The sequence below is a fragment of the Clarias gariepinus genome, chromosome 4 (assembly GCF_024256425.1).
Source record: "Clarias gariepinus isolate MV-2021 ecotype Netherlands chromosome 4, CGAR_prim_01v2, whole genome shotgun sequence".
Lineage (NCBI taxonomy): Eukaryota > Metazoa > Chordata > Actinopteri > Siluriformes > Clariidae > Clarias > Clarias gariepinus.
This window is the reverse complement of record NC_071103.1, coordinates 13,642,619-13,662,433: the sequence shown is the minus strand read 5'-3', so window position 1 is coordinate 13,662,433 and position 19,815 is coordinate 13,642,619. Positions and strand designations below refer to the sequence as shown.

At 38.2% G+C, this 19,815-nt stretch overlaps 1 protein-coding gene across 2 annotated transcripts in view; it reads left to right on the top strand.

Moving 5' to 3' along the window:
• Nucleotides 1-19,815, top strand: part of ephb6 (eph receptor B6) — a 61,415-nt gene that overhangs the window by 24,379 nt on the left and 17,221 nt on the right. Inside the window, exons 2-7 of one of the 2 annotated variants that reach the window (XM_053494472.1) lie at nucleotides 635-699; nucleotides 3,990-4,256; nucleotides 9,362-9,525; nucleotides 9,872-10,167; nucleotides 16,295-16,450; nucleotides 18,434-18,705. In XM_053494472.1, coding sequence (XP_053350447.1) covers nucleotides 635-699; nucleotides 3,990-4,256; nucleotides 9,362-9,525; nucleotides 9,872-10,167; nucleotides 16,295-16,450; nucleotides 18,434-18,705 — 1,220 coding nt within the window. Of the gene's footprint in view, nucleotides 1-634; nucleotides 706-3,989; nucleotides 4,257-9,361; nucleotides 9,526-9,871; nucleotides 10,168-16,294; nucleotides 16,451-18,433; nucleotides 18,706-19,815 lie in introns of both variants that reach the window. The other variant, XM_053494471.1, reaches the window with a different exon arrangement.

The following is a 19,815-nucleotide window of genomic DNA, read 5'->3' as shown; positions in this document are numbered from 1 at the left end:
ACATTTATAACAAGGTTATATGTTGGTTTAAAAAAGCATGAACGTGAGTGGATTGTAAAAATAATTCATTTGTATACAATGAAAAATTTCAGTATAAAAATTTTTCTCTTTTAGTCCCTATATAACTTTATAATGGTCTGTCCTAAATATAGATTTAATAACAGAGAATTTGGAAGATACTACATATGATATACCCTCATTGGCCACAAAATAAACACAGTGCACCTGATCATTAATGCAGTTATTCACCGATACAATCTTGAGTCAGCCTTCATGTTAGTTCAAACCAATTTGGTCATTCTCCTCTTCAAACTCTTCACTTAAATCACAATTTTCCTCAATATGATGTTTAATTTTACAGCTGTAACATGAGTTGCACAATTTGGTGGTAATGAAACTGCATAAATGCGTAGGTTTAAAGGTATTCCTACTGTATTAATGTGGCATGTGAGTATATACTGTATGTAACATACTTACAGTTTAATAAATGTGTATTTGTTCATTTGTTTGTATCTAACATTGTATATTGATTGACATTTCTGTAGCTTATTTTCTGTAGCTTTCTATATTGATACAGGAGAGATTTATACATTAGATCTTACATTTTATGCAAATTTCTCTTTCTCTCTGTGAGTGATGCTGCTGGACACCACAGAATCCACTTCTGAACTTGGTTGGACAACTTATCCTGATACTGGGGTGAGTGTAAGTAGTCAGTCTATCTATCGCTTTCTTTCTCTCTCTCTCTCTCTCTCTCTCTCTCTTTCTCTCTCCCTGTGTGTGAACATGTGTGAGCACTATTTCAAGTCCTACAATGACTCACTCACTCTTAAAAGGGTAAAGCCATTTTTCAAATTCTTTCTGCAATTAGTGGCATATAGCATAGTCGTTCTTATAACTTCAATTTAGCACTTTGAGGAAAAACATGAGTAAAAAGCATGGACACTGAATTAATATTATTTTATTTAAAAAAAAAAAGACTTTCAATGTCTACGTAAGGGGCGTTATCCTAACGTATTAGTTCTGGAAATGTGTGTTATATATCTTTATTAGAATTAAATGAAGAGAATTAGGATATGATATGAGCGACAACCCCTCAATAAACCAATTTTATGCATGTACAGTCTATGTATAGTATGTTCCGTATGTACTGTGTATGCCATGAGTGTGTGTGTGTGTGTGTGTGTGTAAATGGTTGGAAATAGGCTTTTTCAGTGGTGTTGACAGCTCCCATTGTGACTGAGATCTGTTAATGTGACCCAGGGGCTCAGAAAAAGCGAGGGAGGAATAAAGACCCGGGGAGGCAGACATGAGTTTATTCTTCACCTTTATTACTCACAGTCTCTTCAATCTTTCATCTCTAAGGAATCTCTCTCTCCGTCTCTCCTTCTGGCTAAGTTGCAGTATGTTACATTGGTGATGCCAATAGTCCAGTCAGATATGCTGCCTTCATGCCCTGGAGCATCTTAGTGACTGAACTACAGATGAGCACACTACTTCTCTCTCTCTCTCTCTCTCTCTCTCTCTCTCTCTCTCTCTCGTATTGATCCACTTTTATATACCTGAGCAGTGACATGTAGTGCATACTCCACAGTCAACATTTAGCTTTTTCTTTTTTTGCTTCATTTTTCTTCCTCTGGTCATTTTTTTTCTTGTCTGTTCTCTTCCTATCTCTTTTGTTGTTTGTTCAGCAGCCTGTTAATCTATCCATCTGTGCTTTTATATAATCCCCTCCTCGATTCTATCACCCCCCTCTCAATCTGCCTACTTGTTTTTAACACCCGTTCTCCCGTTCGAGCTGCCAGTCCCTATCTCCTCATCCCCTCTTCTGTCCCTCAGCATTCATTTGAATCAATCACACATCTCAGTCTTGTTGGCATCCCCCGCTCTTCCATTTGTCTGTCCTTTTATCCTTGTTTCATGTAGCAGTTGTTTCCCATCTCTGTGTGATTGTGTCTGTGTGAGACTTGTCCTGGAGTAATCTGGTATATTTTCTCTGAGTTTTAGATCAGATTACATTCTATTGCTTTGAGAAGGGCTTAATCTGACATGAGGAAATTAATAGAATTGAAGGTTTGGGCCATACTCTATTTTTGTATATAGGACACAAAATAAGATATACTGTACAGCACAGTGCTGACACATTTAAATGCCACAGAAATATGCTTACAAATTTTATTTACAGCTGGTATCCTGGTTAAGAGCAAATTTTAAAAATGGCTTGGGTAAGAATTAATACTTAATTAAATCAGGTGTGGTTAGGTAATATTTTATCATATCAGCTTTTACATATATTGTTGTGCTTTTGGCTGCTCCCAGCAAGGGGTTGCCACAGTGGACCATTTGATTTGCACATACTGTACTGTACATGCTTGGCACAGATTTTATGCCGGATGTCTTTCCTGATGCAAACCTCCCATTTTATCTGGGCTTGGGAGCAGCATTGCATCCAGTGACTGGAGTTTAGGCACTGGCTGGGAATCAAACCCGGGCCTTCAGCATCGCAGGCGAAACACCTACTGTACCACTAAGCCACCAGCGTCCTATCATATCAGCTTCTATATATAAGGACATTTAATTCTATTTTAATTATAATTTCATATATTTTTTCTTTTTATGTGTAGAAAACAATGACAAAATGACAAAACAAATTTTTCTTTATATGGACTTTTTTTGGATGCACACTCATGCCTTGACATAGTGTTTGTATTCCAGCAGCAGAGCAATATATTAATAATTTATGATTATATTATAAAGTGCATACACTTGCATTTATGTCTTCACAATTAGTAGACACAACTTGTCCTTAATTTATGAAGGAGTTTACAGCACTGCGGCAAGTCTTGAGCCACCTCATCTCTTCATATGAAATTAAATTAAGTTATGCAGATTAAATCAAAGAAATGAGAACAAATATTTTTACAGCGGGAGGCTAAAAATGCCTAAACATACAATATATAAATATAGAATAAGAAATGGCAGTTTATGCAAAATCCTCAGCAGCAGTCTCATTCCTGCACTCATCTATTTCAACCACTCAGCATTAAGCATCACCAGTACATCAATTCATGCCCCCAAGACACCCCCCCCCCCCCCAAAAAAAAAGAAAGAATAATCCTTTCCAACAGTGTTTGACTGATGGTACTCCTAGTTAGTAACATAGGGAGTCAGTGTAAGTATATTTAATAATGAAAACTTTAAAGCACTCACGTAAGTCGCTCTGGTGAATTTATGATCAGGTACAGGGACTAGACTGAAAATGAGAGAAAACCTTGCCAAATATGAAAGACAAAAAAGTCCTTCAGGAAGCCTAGAGCACTACATTAAAATTTAAAAGAAATTCTGGCTCTTTGGAAGCAAAATCCAAAGAAATTGGCTCCTTGAGTGCTGTAAATTTAATATGATGATAAATATGACATAAGATGATGAAATCAGTTATAAGTCTGGGAACTAACAGTAGGCAGTAAATGTGTGATTGGGATAAAGAAGAAACATTGGACCATACATGCCCTGAGATTTTATTAAAATTATTAGAATTAAATTAAGAGAAGAGAATTAAGAATTTAAATGAAAATTTTGCTTTTCATACTGTTGCTTGACATTGTAGCACAAAAATGTGTGTGTAGAGGGAAAAGTAGCCAGTCATTTTGTCAAAGCGTGAACATGGAGTAATGTAAAAGCAATCTCAGATAAAATGGGGGTGAAAATAACAATTTGTTGAGTTTCAAGATTTTGAATGTCATTACGGGCCGTGTAACATGTTCCACCCACATCAGCATTGGCATGTTCATTTCTAACCAGGAAAATTGCACCTGAACATAATCTGGGAAAATTTGATTAAAACCAACCATATTAATGGTAAACTGGCATTTATAGCACTACGCTTGTAATACACTACAATTGTAAAACAACAGAGCCCTATGATTTTAAGGAAATTTTATTCCACCAATAAAATGTATTTTTTTCAATCCATCTTTTTCTGTTTTTAGTGGGATGAAGTGAGTGTACTTGATGACAAGGGCAAGCTTATCCGCACCTTTGAAGTGTGCAACGTCAACCAGCGCCTCCATGACAACTGGTTGGCTACTCCCTTTCTGTACGGTCATTCGGCTCCTCGGATCTTTGTCACGCTACGATTTTCCGTCCGTGACTGTGCGAGTTTGCGCTCACCCTCACCGACCTGCAGGGAGACGCTCACACTGTACTACAGGCAAGCTGACTCTCAGAGAGAACTGGAGAAAACCTGGAGTGCAGAGGTGAGGACTACAGTACATAGAACTACTTGAGTAATATGTATATAAATCCAGATGAATCCTGATCACTGAATTTTTTGGAATCTTGAATATCATCAGATAATAAACCTCAGGCTTAGGTGGGCTGAATGCACATTCACAAACAGGCATTTGGCATTTTATAATACACACCTACACACAGTGCTGGAATTGACACACTTGGCAGATGAAGAGGCATGGTTTTAAATTTGTCAGGCAGACCACTATCCATAATATAAATATTTGTTGTAATGCTAAATCATATACTCTACAGTTTTTCTGTCACTAGACACTTTTTTAAAAGTTTAAAATCTCTTTCTTGCATATTCAAATACAAAAAAAAATACTTAATCACTGATGACTATACAGGTTGAAATACATGGTATGAATATTAAGTGCCCCACTTTACCAATATTTACCCTAGATATACAGGGAGTGGTGTAATACAAATGCTATTTGCCTCTTCCACTTGTACTGTATGCACTCACAATCTCCCATGATTGGCTAGTGTTGCTAGGGAGCCCTACATTTTATATTTTTATTTGCAATACCTAACAATGGATGCACTTTGTCAGTGCACCTGACTTTAGCTGATATTTTGCTGTGTTCAGTTTATCAAACCCATGCATCAGACGGAAAGGACCATTCAGGCTCACTAGTGGGCACTTCACTATTGACAGCACAGTTGTGACACTGACATGGTGAATTTGTGTGGCACCAGTGCAAATGCTAAAAATGTTAAACACCTCAGTGTAACTGCTATGTTGTAAAGATTACAAAGCTACAAAGTGTAATTATACGGTGGTAAACCATATATATATACCTTTTAAAATGAACAATAAAGCCAATTTATGCTTCCTAACGTGCATTTCTTTTTTGTGATTCTGTGACTAAAACTGGCATCTCTGAGTATTTGAAAACGTGTTGTTTTTGGCATCTTGTTCGGCACTCCCACACAAACTGACATACAACAACTCTCAGCCTGGCATACAATCTTCTGTGTAATTTACAGCCAAGAATAAGAGTGATCCAAGTGGGGTTGTTGTCTGGATAGTTTAATCTCCATGCTTTTCTGATTCCTGTAAAATTATATGAACTTGATTTCCCATTACACATTAGCTAAATGACAGGCGAACTGACATTGTTCCTCCTTTCTTTCCTGTTGTAATGTTCTTGCTTAAGAGCACCTCATGTGTCAATGGAAAAGAAATTTGCGATGTTTTAACACTTCACTTAAACTCTTGCCATGCTAAAGTAATATACAAGTAACTACACTCATAAAAAAAAAGATTTGCATTGCCTGACAATGACTAAAATTACCTAACAATCCACACTAACTAAGAATTTTGGCCATTTCTATGGTATCAGAGGGCAACTCCTTCCCATGTCTTACTAGTTCACACCCACAAGCTAACTTTACACTATAAAATGACATTAACCAGGTGTAAATCCCACCTTTGTATCTTTTTCCAACAGTTACTCATGCAGAGTCACAAGCCAGTGTTACCTACAATATTCCACATGATTGAGCTCACAGATGCCCGCATCCATATTCCATACCCCTCGCCTTGAGAGCATGGCCAGATGGTCATGCCATTGTCAATAAATTGAAAGTCCAAGTATAATGAATGCGTTTCTTTTACGCTAATCTGGAGCCTAACGATCCATAATGTTGAAACAAAGAAAACAGGTGGTCAAGCCCAGCAAGTATTACACATGCACCTAAGGTACTAGAGACTCACAATACACAATATGATTTTGTAATGAAACAAACAAACAAAAAAAAAAAACAGAACGGTATAAATAGACAACTGAACACTGACCAAGTAAACACTAACACATCAGTGACAATTTGAAACATATAGCATCTGCTGTATAAGAGGCCTTGCCCACATTAGCAAACAGTTCATGAGAGCATGCTAAAATGAAATCCCTGATGGTTCATGATTGCTCGACTATGTGACTTTACATGCTCTAATCTTTTACAAATTGGCAGTGCCACAAAATGTTACAATGCACTCCCAAAGAACTTACAATCTACTATCAACTCTACATTGAACTTTCCTAAAACTTATGCAACCCTCCTACAACCTGTCACAAACTGTCTGCAAGTGTTCATAATTGGCCAGTTGATGAACTACAATACAACACAATTAGTCTAGATTTGTACTATTTCTCACACATTTTATGCAATATGTTAAGCCTATGTTTTATTAGTCATGGACAAGATAAAAAGCAGCACAATTTTTCATTTCTACCTTTAGCTCACCTATTAACAATGACATGGATGCCACATTTCAGAAGCAATCTTTTGAATATTCTTAATGAATCCACTTACTCACTCTCTCTCACACATCGTCATTACCGCTTAATCCTGTATTTAGGGTCGCGGGGAGCTTGGAGCCTATCCCAGGAGACTTAGGGCACAAGGCGGGGTACACCCTAGACAGGCAGCCAATCCAAGTGACCTGTACTCTAATGAATTTCCTGACAATCTCCGCAGGATTTGGTTTGGTCTTTATAACTGGATTTCCTTTTCATGGTAACAGTACAGGTGAATTTTTATGTAACTCATCTGTTAAAATTATAATAAACCATCACATTATGCATTGGGGGTGCATGACAGGTGTCAAACTGCAAGCTGTCTGCTATGCAGCTGCTTTTGCTAACTAGCTAACTGAAATTGTTGTAGAAGGGAACAAGGGATATTGTTAGTGTATGGATGATGGAGTTCAATTTAATGCAGTCTAACGTTAGCATAGGAGTTAGCCCTAACCATCGTAGCATTTTAGCTAAGATAGCTTGTTTGTGGTAACCCTAAGGAGGCCTGAATGAACAAACCTGTTGAATTTTCTAACAAAACGTTAAATATGGTTTTATTACTTAAATAGCTCTTCAAGATAAGTTACATTTTGACTAAATGTTCAATTAAATCAATTAATAAAAACTGTAAGACAAGTTTAATAACAAGTCTAATTGTCTAATTATCACATGACTGGAAGGTTGGATTCCAGCAATGGCATCATCTGAAGCCGGGTCTTAGGACTCAGTGAGAGGAATGTCTTTCCTCCCTGTCAGTCTCAGCATGTGCTATCTTGAGCCTCAGTACTAAAAAAAAATGTAGTGGCTTGTTTCGTATGTATGTTTGAAAAGAAACTAAAGGCTTTGCTCTTCTTGGTAGATCTTTTGCAATAGCAAAGAACTAGTCATATTGTGGAAATGTGCAATGTTTAAATTGTGGAAAATTTGGGTCAAAATTAGTACAAGGTAACACGTAGTTGTACAGATTGTTTTTACTCAATAGAGACAATAATATAAGGTTATTTGAGGCTCACATTCCATGTGATTAAATTATTAATCACTAATTATTACAAATGCAACACACCATCAAGTAGTGCCAAGATGTGCAGGCAGAACATCCACTTAGTTGTTTTAAGTCAGAATCATCCTTTTTATTTACTCAGTTGTGCAATTAATGCAACTCAACCTTCTTGCTTTGAATTTAACCTCAGAAGACTCAAATGTGAACATCACATTGTGTGTATATTAAAAATTTTAAGATTTCTGGGTCCCTCAAAATTATAGACAAAAATATATTTGTCCACCAGTCAGTTTGAACCAGTGTGCTAGTGTGTTCTCCCAGGATCTGGGAAGCGCCACATGTTATATTCTCTCCAGGTGTAAACATAGTGGTAAAGAGGTGTGATCACTCAAGAGGCCAGTAAGATGAAGCCATGAACTTGACAAAATAGACAGTCTATGCTTGCTGAATTGTCTTACTCTGTACAATTATACATAACTAATAATGTAATGTTTTCCTTTTTTTTTTTTTATTGACATTCCTTCACTTTTCTTAGTTTAGCTTTAATTCATGAGACATGGCATTACACAGCATTCAGGTGTAAAAACATTGTTTAAAGTCTTTTGAAGACACAGTTTTAAAAGTTGATGCAAAGAGAGTCTCAGCAACTTTTGTGGTTTAATTTAGTTAAGTTTAGTTTGTGGTTTAGTTTTCCTTAAAGAATTTAAAATGTAATCAAAACCCCAGCGTTATGAGAGGAGTGAGCTCAGAGAGGGGATCTGAACAATGATAGTCTGGGATTTGCACTGCGTTCTTGCAGTAAGATGCAGAATGCTCTAAATTTTATTTTGAAACATCCCATGATACCTTTAAAACACTCTCCAAAATTATGTTTGTATTCTTGTTCTTGTTCTCTCAGCCTCAGCTAAAACATTTAGGACATTTGTGTGTATGACACTACACTATACTGTATAAATACATAAATATATATTTTTTTATTAAATAGTGTAGCTTGGTAGTTTTCATAACTACAGTTGCAAAAAACTGGTTGAACCATATTCAATCTACATAAATAAACATACAAAACTTAGCAAATTGAATAGAAATAAAAACGCATAAACCAGGCCAATGGAAATGAGAAAAAGAGAATACCCAAGAACTTACAGTGAAACTCTTGATATCCTGTAACAACACATTAAACCCAGGTCTTAAAGTTACAAAACTAATTGAAAACAATCAGTAACACTCAACATAAAATACATTTATGGTTATTCAGTCCCATACAGTATGAAAACACATGTTTTAATACATGAAGATGCTGTAGGGAATTTTAAGTCTCACTTAACTATTTACTGTATATAAATACTGGCAAGGAACAAGATCACATGGAGGTGGGTGGCAGAGCAGTGGGCAGCAATGCTACTGTAACTCACACAGCTTCAGGGTTCAGGTCCTTCACTCGCTAAACATGCTGGTAGGTACTGTATATTGGCATGATCATTTGTTCCTGGGTGAAAAAAAGTATGAAAATGTTTATGCATAATGACTTTCAATTGACTGGTGTGCCATCCAGAGTGTATTCCCACCTCATGCACAGTGTTTCTGGCACAGACTCCTGATCCACTGCAAACCTGACCAGGAAAAAAGCAGTAACTGGATATGAATAAATGAAAATGTAGCTAAAATGTAGTTTAAATCCTGCATAATCATTTGAGTTTTCGGTATGGAGAAAGCAAATTAATTTTAATTGGTGATCTCTCTCTCTCTCTCTGTCTTTTTTTCTCCTTAGCCTTCCAGCGGGGATACCAGAGAAGGTTGGGTCAAGATAGACACCATTGCAGCAGACAAAAGCTTTAGCCGTGTTGAGCCAAGTCTTCCTCACCAGTACAAACCAGACCGAATGCGCCGCATCAATGTCAAGACACGCAGCTTTGCCCCCCTCACACGTCGCGGGTACTATGGCAACTTCCTTTGACCTTTTCATGGTCACCTTCATACCACTGCATGGTCCAATGCTGATATGTGATGGGTCATTGTTCAGAGATGAAATTAAACTCTGCTGGGTTTGTGAACCATCGCACAAAGCTATTCAACTGAGTAAATACCAATGTGTTCCAGTGCAAATATTTGCATGAATAAAGTCTGGATTGATAGAAAACTGGCAGTGGGAATTAATCGCTCCACATTACCTTGTTTTTTTTTCCAGCTCTGAATGACATAGATGTATTTAGTGTATGACATGTTATTTTTTTACCTTCATAAATCTCTCTCTCTTTCTCTTTGTCTCTTTGTCTTTCAGATTTGTCTTGGCTATAGTAGACAGTGGAGCATGTGTGTCACTCATGGGTGTGTCCATATTTTACCGCCGTTGTCCAGCAACAACTCTGTATCTGGCCTCCTACGTGGCCACACCCACAGGGGCTGAGCCTACAGCTCTGGTGCCAGTGACTGGGACTTGTGTACCTCACAGCCAATCCCAGGGCGGGACGGCGCCCCGGATGCACTGTAATGCGGAAGGTGAATGGATGGTGCCTGTAGGAGGTTGCACATGTGATGCAGGATATGAACCAAATCATAATGGCTCTGCTTGTCTTGGTGAGTTCTGTCATGCTTCACTGAGACATTTTAAACTTCGTAGTCTATCATTACGGGTTTTTACTTAATTTCTAAGAGTTTGAAATGTTTACTTTTACATTCATTCTTTTGACAGATGGTTTTGTGCACACTAAGTCAGTTAAACAGCTGGGAGTTAAGGATGTTCAGTGGCCATCAGTGGCTCTTAGTTAGCACTGGCACTCTGAATACATACTGTTGTATTTTTTTGTTGTATATCAATAGTATAGAATCTTTCCCACTGGGTTCAGTTCCTATAAGATGCCTGTATATACAATCCATCAGTGGTTTTCATACCTTGGACAAGACATTTTAATTGGATTTAAAAATTCATATAATGAAATCTGAATAAAAATAATTTATATACAAAACACTATAGCAGGCACAAGGACAAACCAAGCCAAGGTAACCAAGATGCACAGGTTTAACGTACAGTACATGCCCAACTCTGTGCCCACACCAATAGAGCATAAGCATGTTGTATGTCTTTGTTGTGTCATTGTGGCTCTGAATCAATAGTCCATGCACACTCTTGTCACTGTAAGTATAGTCTCTGCTTAATACAGAAGATGGTGTGTATGTGTGTGTTTGAGTGTGCAATTACAGTGGACAGTGTATGTGGTGGGGTAGTGAGTTGCACACATTTGCTTATGGACAAAGAGGACCATCTGTAGCAGCCAGTATTTTTTAATAATGTGTGTCCATGTGTATCTGTGCCAATTTGTATATATGTATGTCACTGCACTGTTTTTCTGCATGTCTTTGTGGCACCCTGTACAGGTTTGTTTAGCTGTGCATACTATGTATGTGTGTGTGTGTGTGTGCGTGTGCGTGTGTGTGTGTAGATGTGTGTTCTTTCATGACTCTTGCCCTTGACTGCTGTATGTGTGTATGTGCATGAAAACTGTTTATATGAGCTCTTGAGATGAAATGAAGAAGTAGCAGCAACAAGTGCATTTCCTCCCAGAGGACCAGCGACAAGGGTGGAGCTTAATTTTTGGTGCCATAGTGTAAAATGAGAGGAGAAAGTGTCTCGGAGAAAAGTCGTAAGAATAGAGAGTACAAGTGAGCAAAGAAAAAGAGCAGGGCGAGACACATTTAGGTCACGTTGATGTATTGGCCACTCGACTGTGAACAAATGACAGAAAGCGCAGGGGAAGGGGTCCAACATACAGCGAGTGGACGCAAGTTAATGACGCGAGACTTAAGCTAGCATAAAGACTGAAAAAGAGTATGGGAAAAGCTGAAGTTGCGCATGGTGTAGACAAACACAAGGATATTTTAAGACATGAAATGCCAACATGACATTAAATTCGCAGCGACTATCAAGGTTCCGAAATTTCAGCTCCGCAAGCCGGTCCACGTCAAGGGAGCAGGAAACATTTTTGCCCATCTGAGGTCAAACTTTAGAAACACCCACAAGCCCAGTGTTTCTAGACTATAAATCATAAGTTGCATGTTACATTTGACGTTGAATACACACATACCAAAACGTTTCTACATGTTTCAGGATAATGTGATTACTCTCTGGCCCTCTTGCACGTTCACCATGCAACAAATGTAAGGGAAAAAATAAGGGCCTTACAGTATATGGATATTCTCATTTGATCACACACAGAGAAGCTTTTTTTATTGTATGATCACGTGTTAGGCAGCCACTCAAAAAAAAAGGCACATGCACATTTGGGCAGATGGAACACTCATGCCATCTCTCTCTCTCTCTCTCTCTCTCTCTCTCTCTCTTTAGTAATTGCAAATCACCCATTCTGTATTGTGTGCAGTATAGATTCATGTCATATAGATTTACATATGATTCTTTTTATTTAGTCACCTTTATCTTTGATTGCAGGACACAGTGTTGTGGCCAGTTCTGAAGCAAACCTCAGATCATAGCCCTGCCTCCAGAGGCTTCTACTGTGGACACTATGCGTGATGTGTGCATCATTTCATGTGCTTTACTCTTTCCCCTGGTACATCCATCACTCTGGAATAGATCTGAACTATCAGATCACATCAACTTTTTCCATTGCTCCAAAGTCTCCCAAAGTGCTCTTTTTTACACTATCAGATATAGCTATGATTTTTACTGTTGATTTTTCACAATGCAACTTCACTGAGTGTTTAAGTGATCTCCAGTTATGATTTTTTTTTAAGACCACATTTCCTCCACAAAGTTGGTGGTTCCAGATTGTCCTTCCAGCTGTTGATAATGTGTTGAAGGGTACTTATACCAATTTCAGTAATTTGGAAATATCCTTACTTGTTTTATTTTCTCAATGCAGACCGATAATTTGACCCTTCTGGAAATTTTTTTTGAGGAAGGCAGTGTATAAAACATAATGTTCTCTGTTCAGCATCAATCAGGTATTATACTATAATGTGTCTCTGACTACAAATATACAGTAGATAATAGAACTTAATGAGGTCTGAAGCTGCAGGATGTCTATAGTGGATACGGACTATTTTTTTGCTTTTTTGATATCAAAATGGAAGAACTCATCTTGTGTCTGGATCCTGAGTCCAGTTTTGCCATCTGTGATTTTGTTTTCAGATCACTGCCCAGCTCAGTCTGCTAGATAATGGGTTGTTTTGCTAAGGTAATGCGCACACACAGAAAGGGCAAAGAAAGAAAAATGGAAAATTCTAAGTAAGGAATAATACTGTTCGTGGTTTGTGTGTGCACTCCCTCACTCACTCATCATCTATACCGCTTTATCCTGTATTCAGGGTCATGGGGAGCCTATCCCAGGAGGCGTGGGTACACCCTGGACAGGGTGCCAATCCATCGCAGGGCACACACACACATACACAGACTCATTCACACACTATGGGCAATTTGGGAACGCCGATTAGCCTAACCTGCATATCTTTGGACTGTGGGAGGAAACCGGAGTACCTAAAGGAAACCCACCAAGCATGGGGAGAACATGCATCTCCATGCACACAGAGACATCGAGCCTGGGCGGGAATCAAACCCGGACCCTGGAGGTGCAAGGCAACAGTGCTGTGTGTGTAAAATAGACCTTTATTCCTTTTACACTACCACAGCAATTTGCAAACATCTTTTTTTTTTTATAAAGAATGGCATGCTTAATAATTTAACCATTTATCGTTACATTTATTGTTGTGGAATATCTGTGAAACAAGTTCGTTCATGTTAGCAGTAACATAAAACCAGCTACAAAACTCATCTCCTCACCAGACCCTATTTTTTGCCTATAAATGATGATAATACAAAAAAGATTATTGCAGCTCTGTCCAACTTTCCTGCAACAGAAAGTCACAACATAAACATTTCATGCATTTTTTTATGAATAGTAATGAATTTTAATATACTGTACATTGCCAGACCTAAAAAGAAGTATTTAATTAAAAAATGTTACTGAAACTGGGTTAAGGACTGTCCAGTGCATTATTAAAACCTGGAAGGATAGTGCTGAATTTTCAACTCTACAAAATAAATGTTGTCAGAAAAAAATATCACAAGACAGAGATTGGAGATCACTTAAACACTCTGTAAAGTTGCATTGTAAAAATTTGAACGAAGAAATCACGAGCTCAGAGGATTGGGACTAAACAGCTGTGTGGCCATAAGAAAACCACTTTTTAGTGAGACTATTTATAAAACTAATACTGTACCAAGGCTTAAGTTAGAGAAGGAGCACAAACATTGGACGCTGGAGCAATGGAAAAAGTAAATATGGTCTGATGAGTTCGGACTGACCCTATGGCTGAACAATGGGCACATCAGGGTAAGAAGGGAAGCACATGAAGCGATGTACCCGTCATGCATAGTGCCCACTGTACAAGCCTCTGGAGGCAGTGTAATGATCTGGGATTGCTTCAGTTAGTCAGGTCTAGGCTCAGCAACGTTGTGTGTCTAAAAAATTCCATAAAAATTAAGCTACTCATGTGTAACTTACAGCACAGTTAAATGATATTTTCGCATATCCCAGTTATAAAGATGGTGGTTAACCAGAATACAGCGCACCTAGAGCAGATAAGGTTAGTGAGCCTTGCACAAGGACTTAACAGTGGCAACTTGACGGTGCTGAGGCTTGAACCCCCAACCTTATGTAATGTAATGAATGACCAGGGTGTCACATCTATGCAGTTTTTCTTTCCTGATGGCAAAGCCATATTCCAGCATTGAAATTGTGAAAAAGTGGTCCTGGGAGCATCAGGAATCATTTTCACACATGAACTGGCCACCATTTGTGTGCTGTAATCAAAGCTAAAAGCTGCAAAATAAGAGTGTGTGACCTTTTTTCTGCCAGGCATTGCCCATGCCTGTGTTTAAACAGAACCAATTAGAATGTTTGTAATGATTTTGAACATGATCAGTAGAAAATCATAGTCATTATTCATACATCACCATTAGGTCCTGTGACTATTTTCATTCCGACAAAAGGTGCTTGGTTCAGTTGTGTTTGTTATGAATGGGGCTTCTTTAGTGTATTTTGCTGCATAGAATTGCTGTAGTTAAATCAACCAGGGGTAAGTTCAAATGAGTTGCATTGCTATTGTGTTGGTCCTCATTTCAGTGTGAATCGGGCGATCAATTATGTAGTTTCGACCAAGGCTAATTGTATTTTGGTGTTTGATGTAACACTACAGTTAGCCATGGGCAGAGGATATATCAAATGTTGACAATCCTATCAGGCCCTAATAGTCTTTCCATTTAATGGCACCGATGTAGAACAGCATAACCACGAAGTATAATAAAATCAGAAGAAGGATGATTAAAACAAATGCGAGTTTGAAAATCAGCTTATTTTTTTGGGCACGGTGGGGAATTATAGTTTGAGAAAATGTGTATGTTGTTATGACTGTGTGTTTGTGTCAGAACACAGCCCTGGGAACAACAGAGAGAGAGACAGGGAGAAATTGGGTCAGCGATCTAAATACCACATACAATGTCAACGTCAGATTATACACTCCACTGATATTTCTCTCTCTCTTTTTCGGTTTGCTGCATTTCCCCTTTTGATTTACGACATCCACTAATTCCTTGTGTACAGTCTCTGAGAATAAATTATATTCTCTTTTGTTGATACACCAACTATTTTTTTAAGATGTAAATCCTGGGGTAAACTGAACCACCACAAACACACATCTTTTTTTTCTCTTTGATCTCTGCTCCCTCGACTGTCCTATTTCCTTTCACTATCCTGTTAGGCTGTAGGCAATTTTACATCATTTGATGCATTCAGTCAAGTGAGGGTTTGTGGGCTTCTTCCATCAATAAGTTACATGCGCTACATTCTCTTTCTGGAATAGCTGACAAATAGCAAAGAGACCCTGTGTCCAAAATATTCAATAGATAACAGAAGAAAAGGAAGGTGCCGAACTTTTCCTAAAATCTTATTCTGGTGTTTATCAAATTACAGGAAGGAAAAAAAGTCAGAAAAGGAGTGTGTGAGAAGCTGTGATTAGTAAATGATGGGGAGCTGAGAGATCACCAAAAGCCAGGATTTTTTTTTTGTACTTTTTTTTCACCACTTTGGAAAAATCACATAATGAGTCCCAACCGCATAAAAGATGAAAAACAGCTCCCCATCGTTTTTTTTCTACCCCCTTTTTTTCTTCCTCTCTTGCCTCTCACAACAGTGCTGGAAGCGAATCACAGATTTGGTAGAAGTGAAAACAAGGAAAGGCTTTTATCTTGGGGAGAACTGCAACACATTCTTTTTTTTCTTTCCACTTTTTTGTCTCTCTCTCTCTCTCTCTCTCTCTCTCTCTCTCTCTCATGCTCTGACGTGTCCCACTCCGGCACATGCACACTACTGAAGGCTTGAAAAGGTGTTACACTTGTTGAACAATTATATGCTCCTGTGTGAGATGTTTAAGATCCAGCACTATACACACCTTCACATGTATATTTGCTTCTACACACACTCACCTGAGCCTGCTATTCTGTCTCTGGTGTTATTATGGATTTGACATTTTTAAGTTGATCTGGAATAACAGGGGAATTCAGCTCACCTTTGCAGTGCTGTGTGTCTTCTGCCAAAAAAACAAGGCAAAATTCTCCATATGCCACCAAACCCTGCCTGTCATTCATTTCTGTATCTTTTGTGTTTTCAACCGTATCTTTTTTTGCCCTCAGCCTGTCAGATGGGCTTCTATAAAGCCGTGTCAGGTTCGATTTCATGCACCGAGTGTCCAGCTAATAGCAGAACCAGCTCGGAGGCTTCTAAAATGTGTGAGTGCCGCAGCGGCTTTTACCGGGCGCCAAGTGATGCCAATACTACCGCTTGCACTGGTAAGGACAACAGGACTATTGCACCATGATTTTACAGATTACAACAGCTGCAAAGCAAAGAATAAACTTAATTAAACAAACAGTATGAGTTCTGAAATAATATCCCGGGGGCTCAGGAGAGCAGGATTATAATCATGGTCCTTGGCTGGGGGTAATAGAACAGCCAGACATTATGTAACCAAAGCAAAGCTATATTTACCAGATAAACAGGGGGAAATGTTGGCTTCCCTTGCAAACGCAGCCACAAAGGCCGGAGAAACAGCTTAAACAAGATGAGAAACAAAAGAACTATTGGATAAAATCAACAGAGCGCAAGTGGTGAGGTGATTACCAATACTCTAATTAGTTACTGCAATCTTCTCTAAAATGATGAAGCCTAAGTAGGGCAGGTTGAACTGAGACAGCCCAGGACAGTTATTTATAGTCTCATAATCTATATGTGTACTTACTATTTTATTTATATTTGTACATTCATTATTTGGCTATATTAATTATTGGAGATGTACAGATTTTTGTTGCTGGACTTTTTATGTACAGTACATAGTATTATTTAAAATGTGTTTATGCATCACTCACACGAGTGCAAAAAGGCAATGAGGGTTATGCATTAAAATTAATAATAATAATTAATGAAAATCAAGGCTACATAGTTTACCGGTCTGCTGCATGATATACTTATTATGAAGTATAAATGTAACATTTCTAAATGTAACACTATAAACACCACATGACAACATACATGCAGTCAAGAGTAGCCCATTATATGAGGGGCATTCATGTCAAACTGGGACTTTTGAATGTACAGAATAACAGACCACAGTTGAGAATAATACATTTATTGATCAAAATAATCACCTGCTTCACTAATGCACGTATCCCAGTGTTTCACTAGTGCTCGGATACCATCAAGGTAGAAAGTTTTCCCAGTACGCCAGAGCCATGATTGGACTGCTTGCCATACATCTGAAATGCTGACCCCCATGAACTCCATCAACGGCCCAAACATGTGAAAATCACTTGGAGCGAGGTCAGGACTGTACAGTGGATGTGACAACAATTCCTGAGTTCCTGTAATGTGCAAGTGGTGTTGGTGAATGATTGTGTGTACAGTTTCCACATGCAGATGCGCCACAAGTTGGTGACAAGTTATTCATCGAATTTCAAGGACCAATGTTTTCCTTGTTAAATGTTAACAGGAATGACGGCAGTTGGCTCTAAGTCACCTGGGCCGCCATCTTCATTCACGGATGTATGCCCTTCTTTAAAACGTTTACACAATTTAGATGTTTTACTGCAGTCTCATTACCGAACTGTGCTTAAAGTCTTCTGAAAATGTCAATCGGTATTACTTCTCCAATCACGGGAAATTTCATCACAAGTCCTGGTTTAACTTGAACGCCGCTCACACCAAACAGCGATAACAATAAAACCCAGAAAATCAAGCCCAATGTTGTGTAAGTTTCCTTTGTGGCACCAGGGCAGCTCTGGCCCCTCAGGGTATGACTCCACAAGGGTGGAGAGGGGGGGGGGGGGTGTCTGGCACCAAGATGTTAGCAGTAGATGCTTTAAGTTGCAAGGTTCCATGGATTGGACTTGTTTGTCCAGCACATTCCATGGATGCTCAGTAAGATTGAGATCTAGGGAATTTGAAGGCTAGGTCAACAAACCGTTTACCTGCCAAGCCCCATACATAGCAATCTACCTATCATTGTCAGCATTAACATTTTTTGGCAAATTTGTTCTACATTAGCTTTGCTATGGGATTGGACTGGACAGGCTAGCCTTTTCTCCACATGGGCATAAAATATATAATTTTATTTAAAATCGATAATTCAGTTCACATAGTTATTGTGTTGGTGTTATGGTTAATTGGTGTGGGTGTGGGTGTGTGTAAAAGTGTAAAGAAGCACATTCTTCAAAGTTCTGTTTAAAGACTGAAATACTGGTTGGAAACTTTAAGTAAGAGTGTGCTTGTCTTACCAGCCCCACCTTCTGCCCCCGTGTCTCTGTCCTGGGAGTATGAGAGCTTAGAGGCTGGGGTGTCCCTACGTTGGAAGCCCCCACTGGACATGGGAGGTCGAAGCGAAGTGACATATGGGGTGGTGTGCAGAATCTGCCCCTCGGCCACTGAGACTCACCCTGGTGCCTGCTCCTGGTGTGGAGATTCTGTCACTTATACACCCCATAAAAGTGGCCTCAGACAAACGAAAATCACCCTCAGCAACCTACTTACGCAAGTCAACTATCTTGTACAGGTATGCATGAGCACTCATAGCACAGGAACAATCCATCAGACAGAACATCATCAAAGTTTCAGTGTGTATAAATATGTAATGTAAGGAAACAAATGTGTGAACAAAACATACAGTTATCCCCAGAACATAATAAAAAGCTAAAAGCTTTTATTACCAGGAGTCCTTTAATAAAGGATTTAAGCTATATAAGGTATAGCTTAAAAGTGTTGACTTTGAATACATTAAGGAGTGCGTAGTGCTTAGACTGTGTATAGATTTATTTTTTCTTTGTTCATGCTCATTTGTTTTTAACTCATTAAAATGTTTTAATTTTTATTGCATTACGGCTACAGTTTTTTTTTTTTGTTTTTTTTTTTTTTTATTATTTAGAAATCAGCTTGATGCTTTTTTGGTCATCCAAGCACTGTAATAATATGATAAGGCACCTAATATAATTTTAACAGATTCCAAAAATAATCTAAAATCATTATTTTCATTAGATTAATTATTTACAGTTGTTCAAGATCACATCAATTGAGCTCTTGAGAGATTGCTCTCATGAATATTTGTGAGCTTATGGTCTCAGACTCCCCATTTAAACAGTTTTAGGTTATTACTGTTTTATTTGTAAAAAAAAAAAAAAAAAAAACACTGGGCGCTCCTGTGTGGTGTGACAATTTCGAAACTCATTACCTTTCCTTAGAGTTATTATAAAAAATAAATAAAAAGCAAATTTCAGTTTAAATCATTTGATGCTCAAAAAAAATAAAATATGGCATGGTTCAACAGTGATGCGAATGAGATAGAGAATTTACGTGTGACAGTGTACTGGTACATACTATGATAAAGAAATCTAAAATGGATATATGTCATTAAAATTATGTTTAACTGTTTAGATTATGAGGTACTGAGGTATCATATTTTATTTTTAACACTTGTAAACCAAGACAATTACAAACCTACATAACTACAGTACAGTATCCCCATTATCCATGAGTAAAAAGAAAATGACCAAACAAGCAGTCAAACCCGTGTCTTAAAGTTTATTCTGACCCAGCCTCAGTAAGCCTTTTGTTCCTGTTTATAATATTGTCTATAAAAGACACTAACCCCATTTTACAGTTATAACTA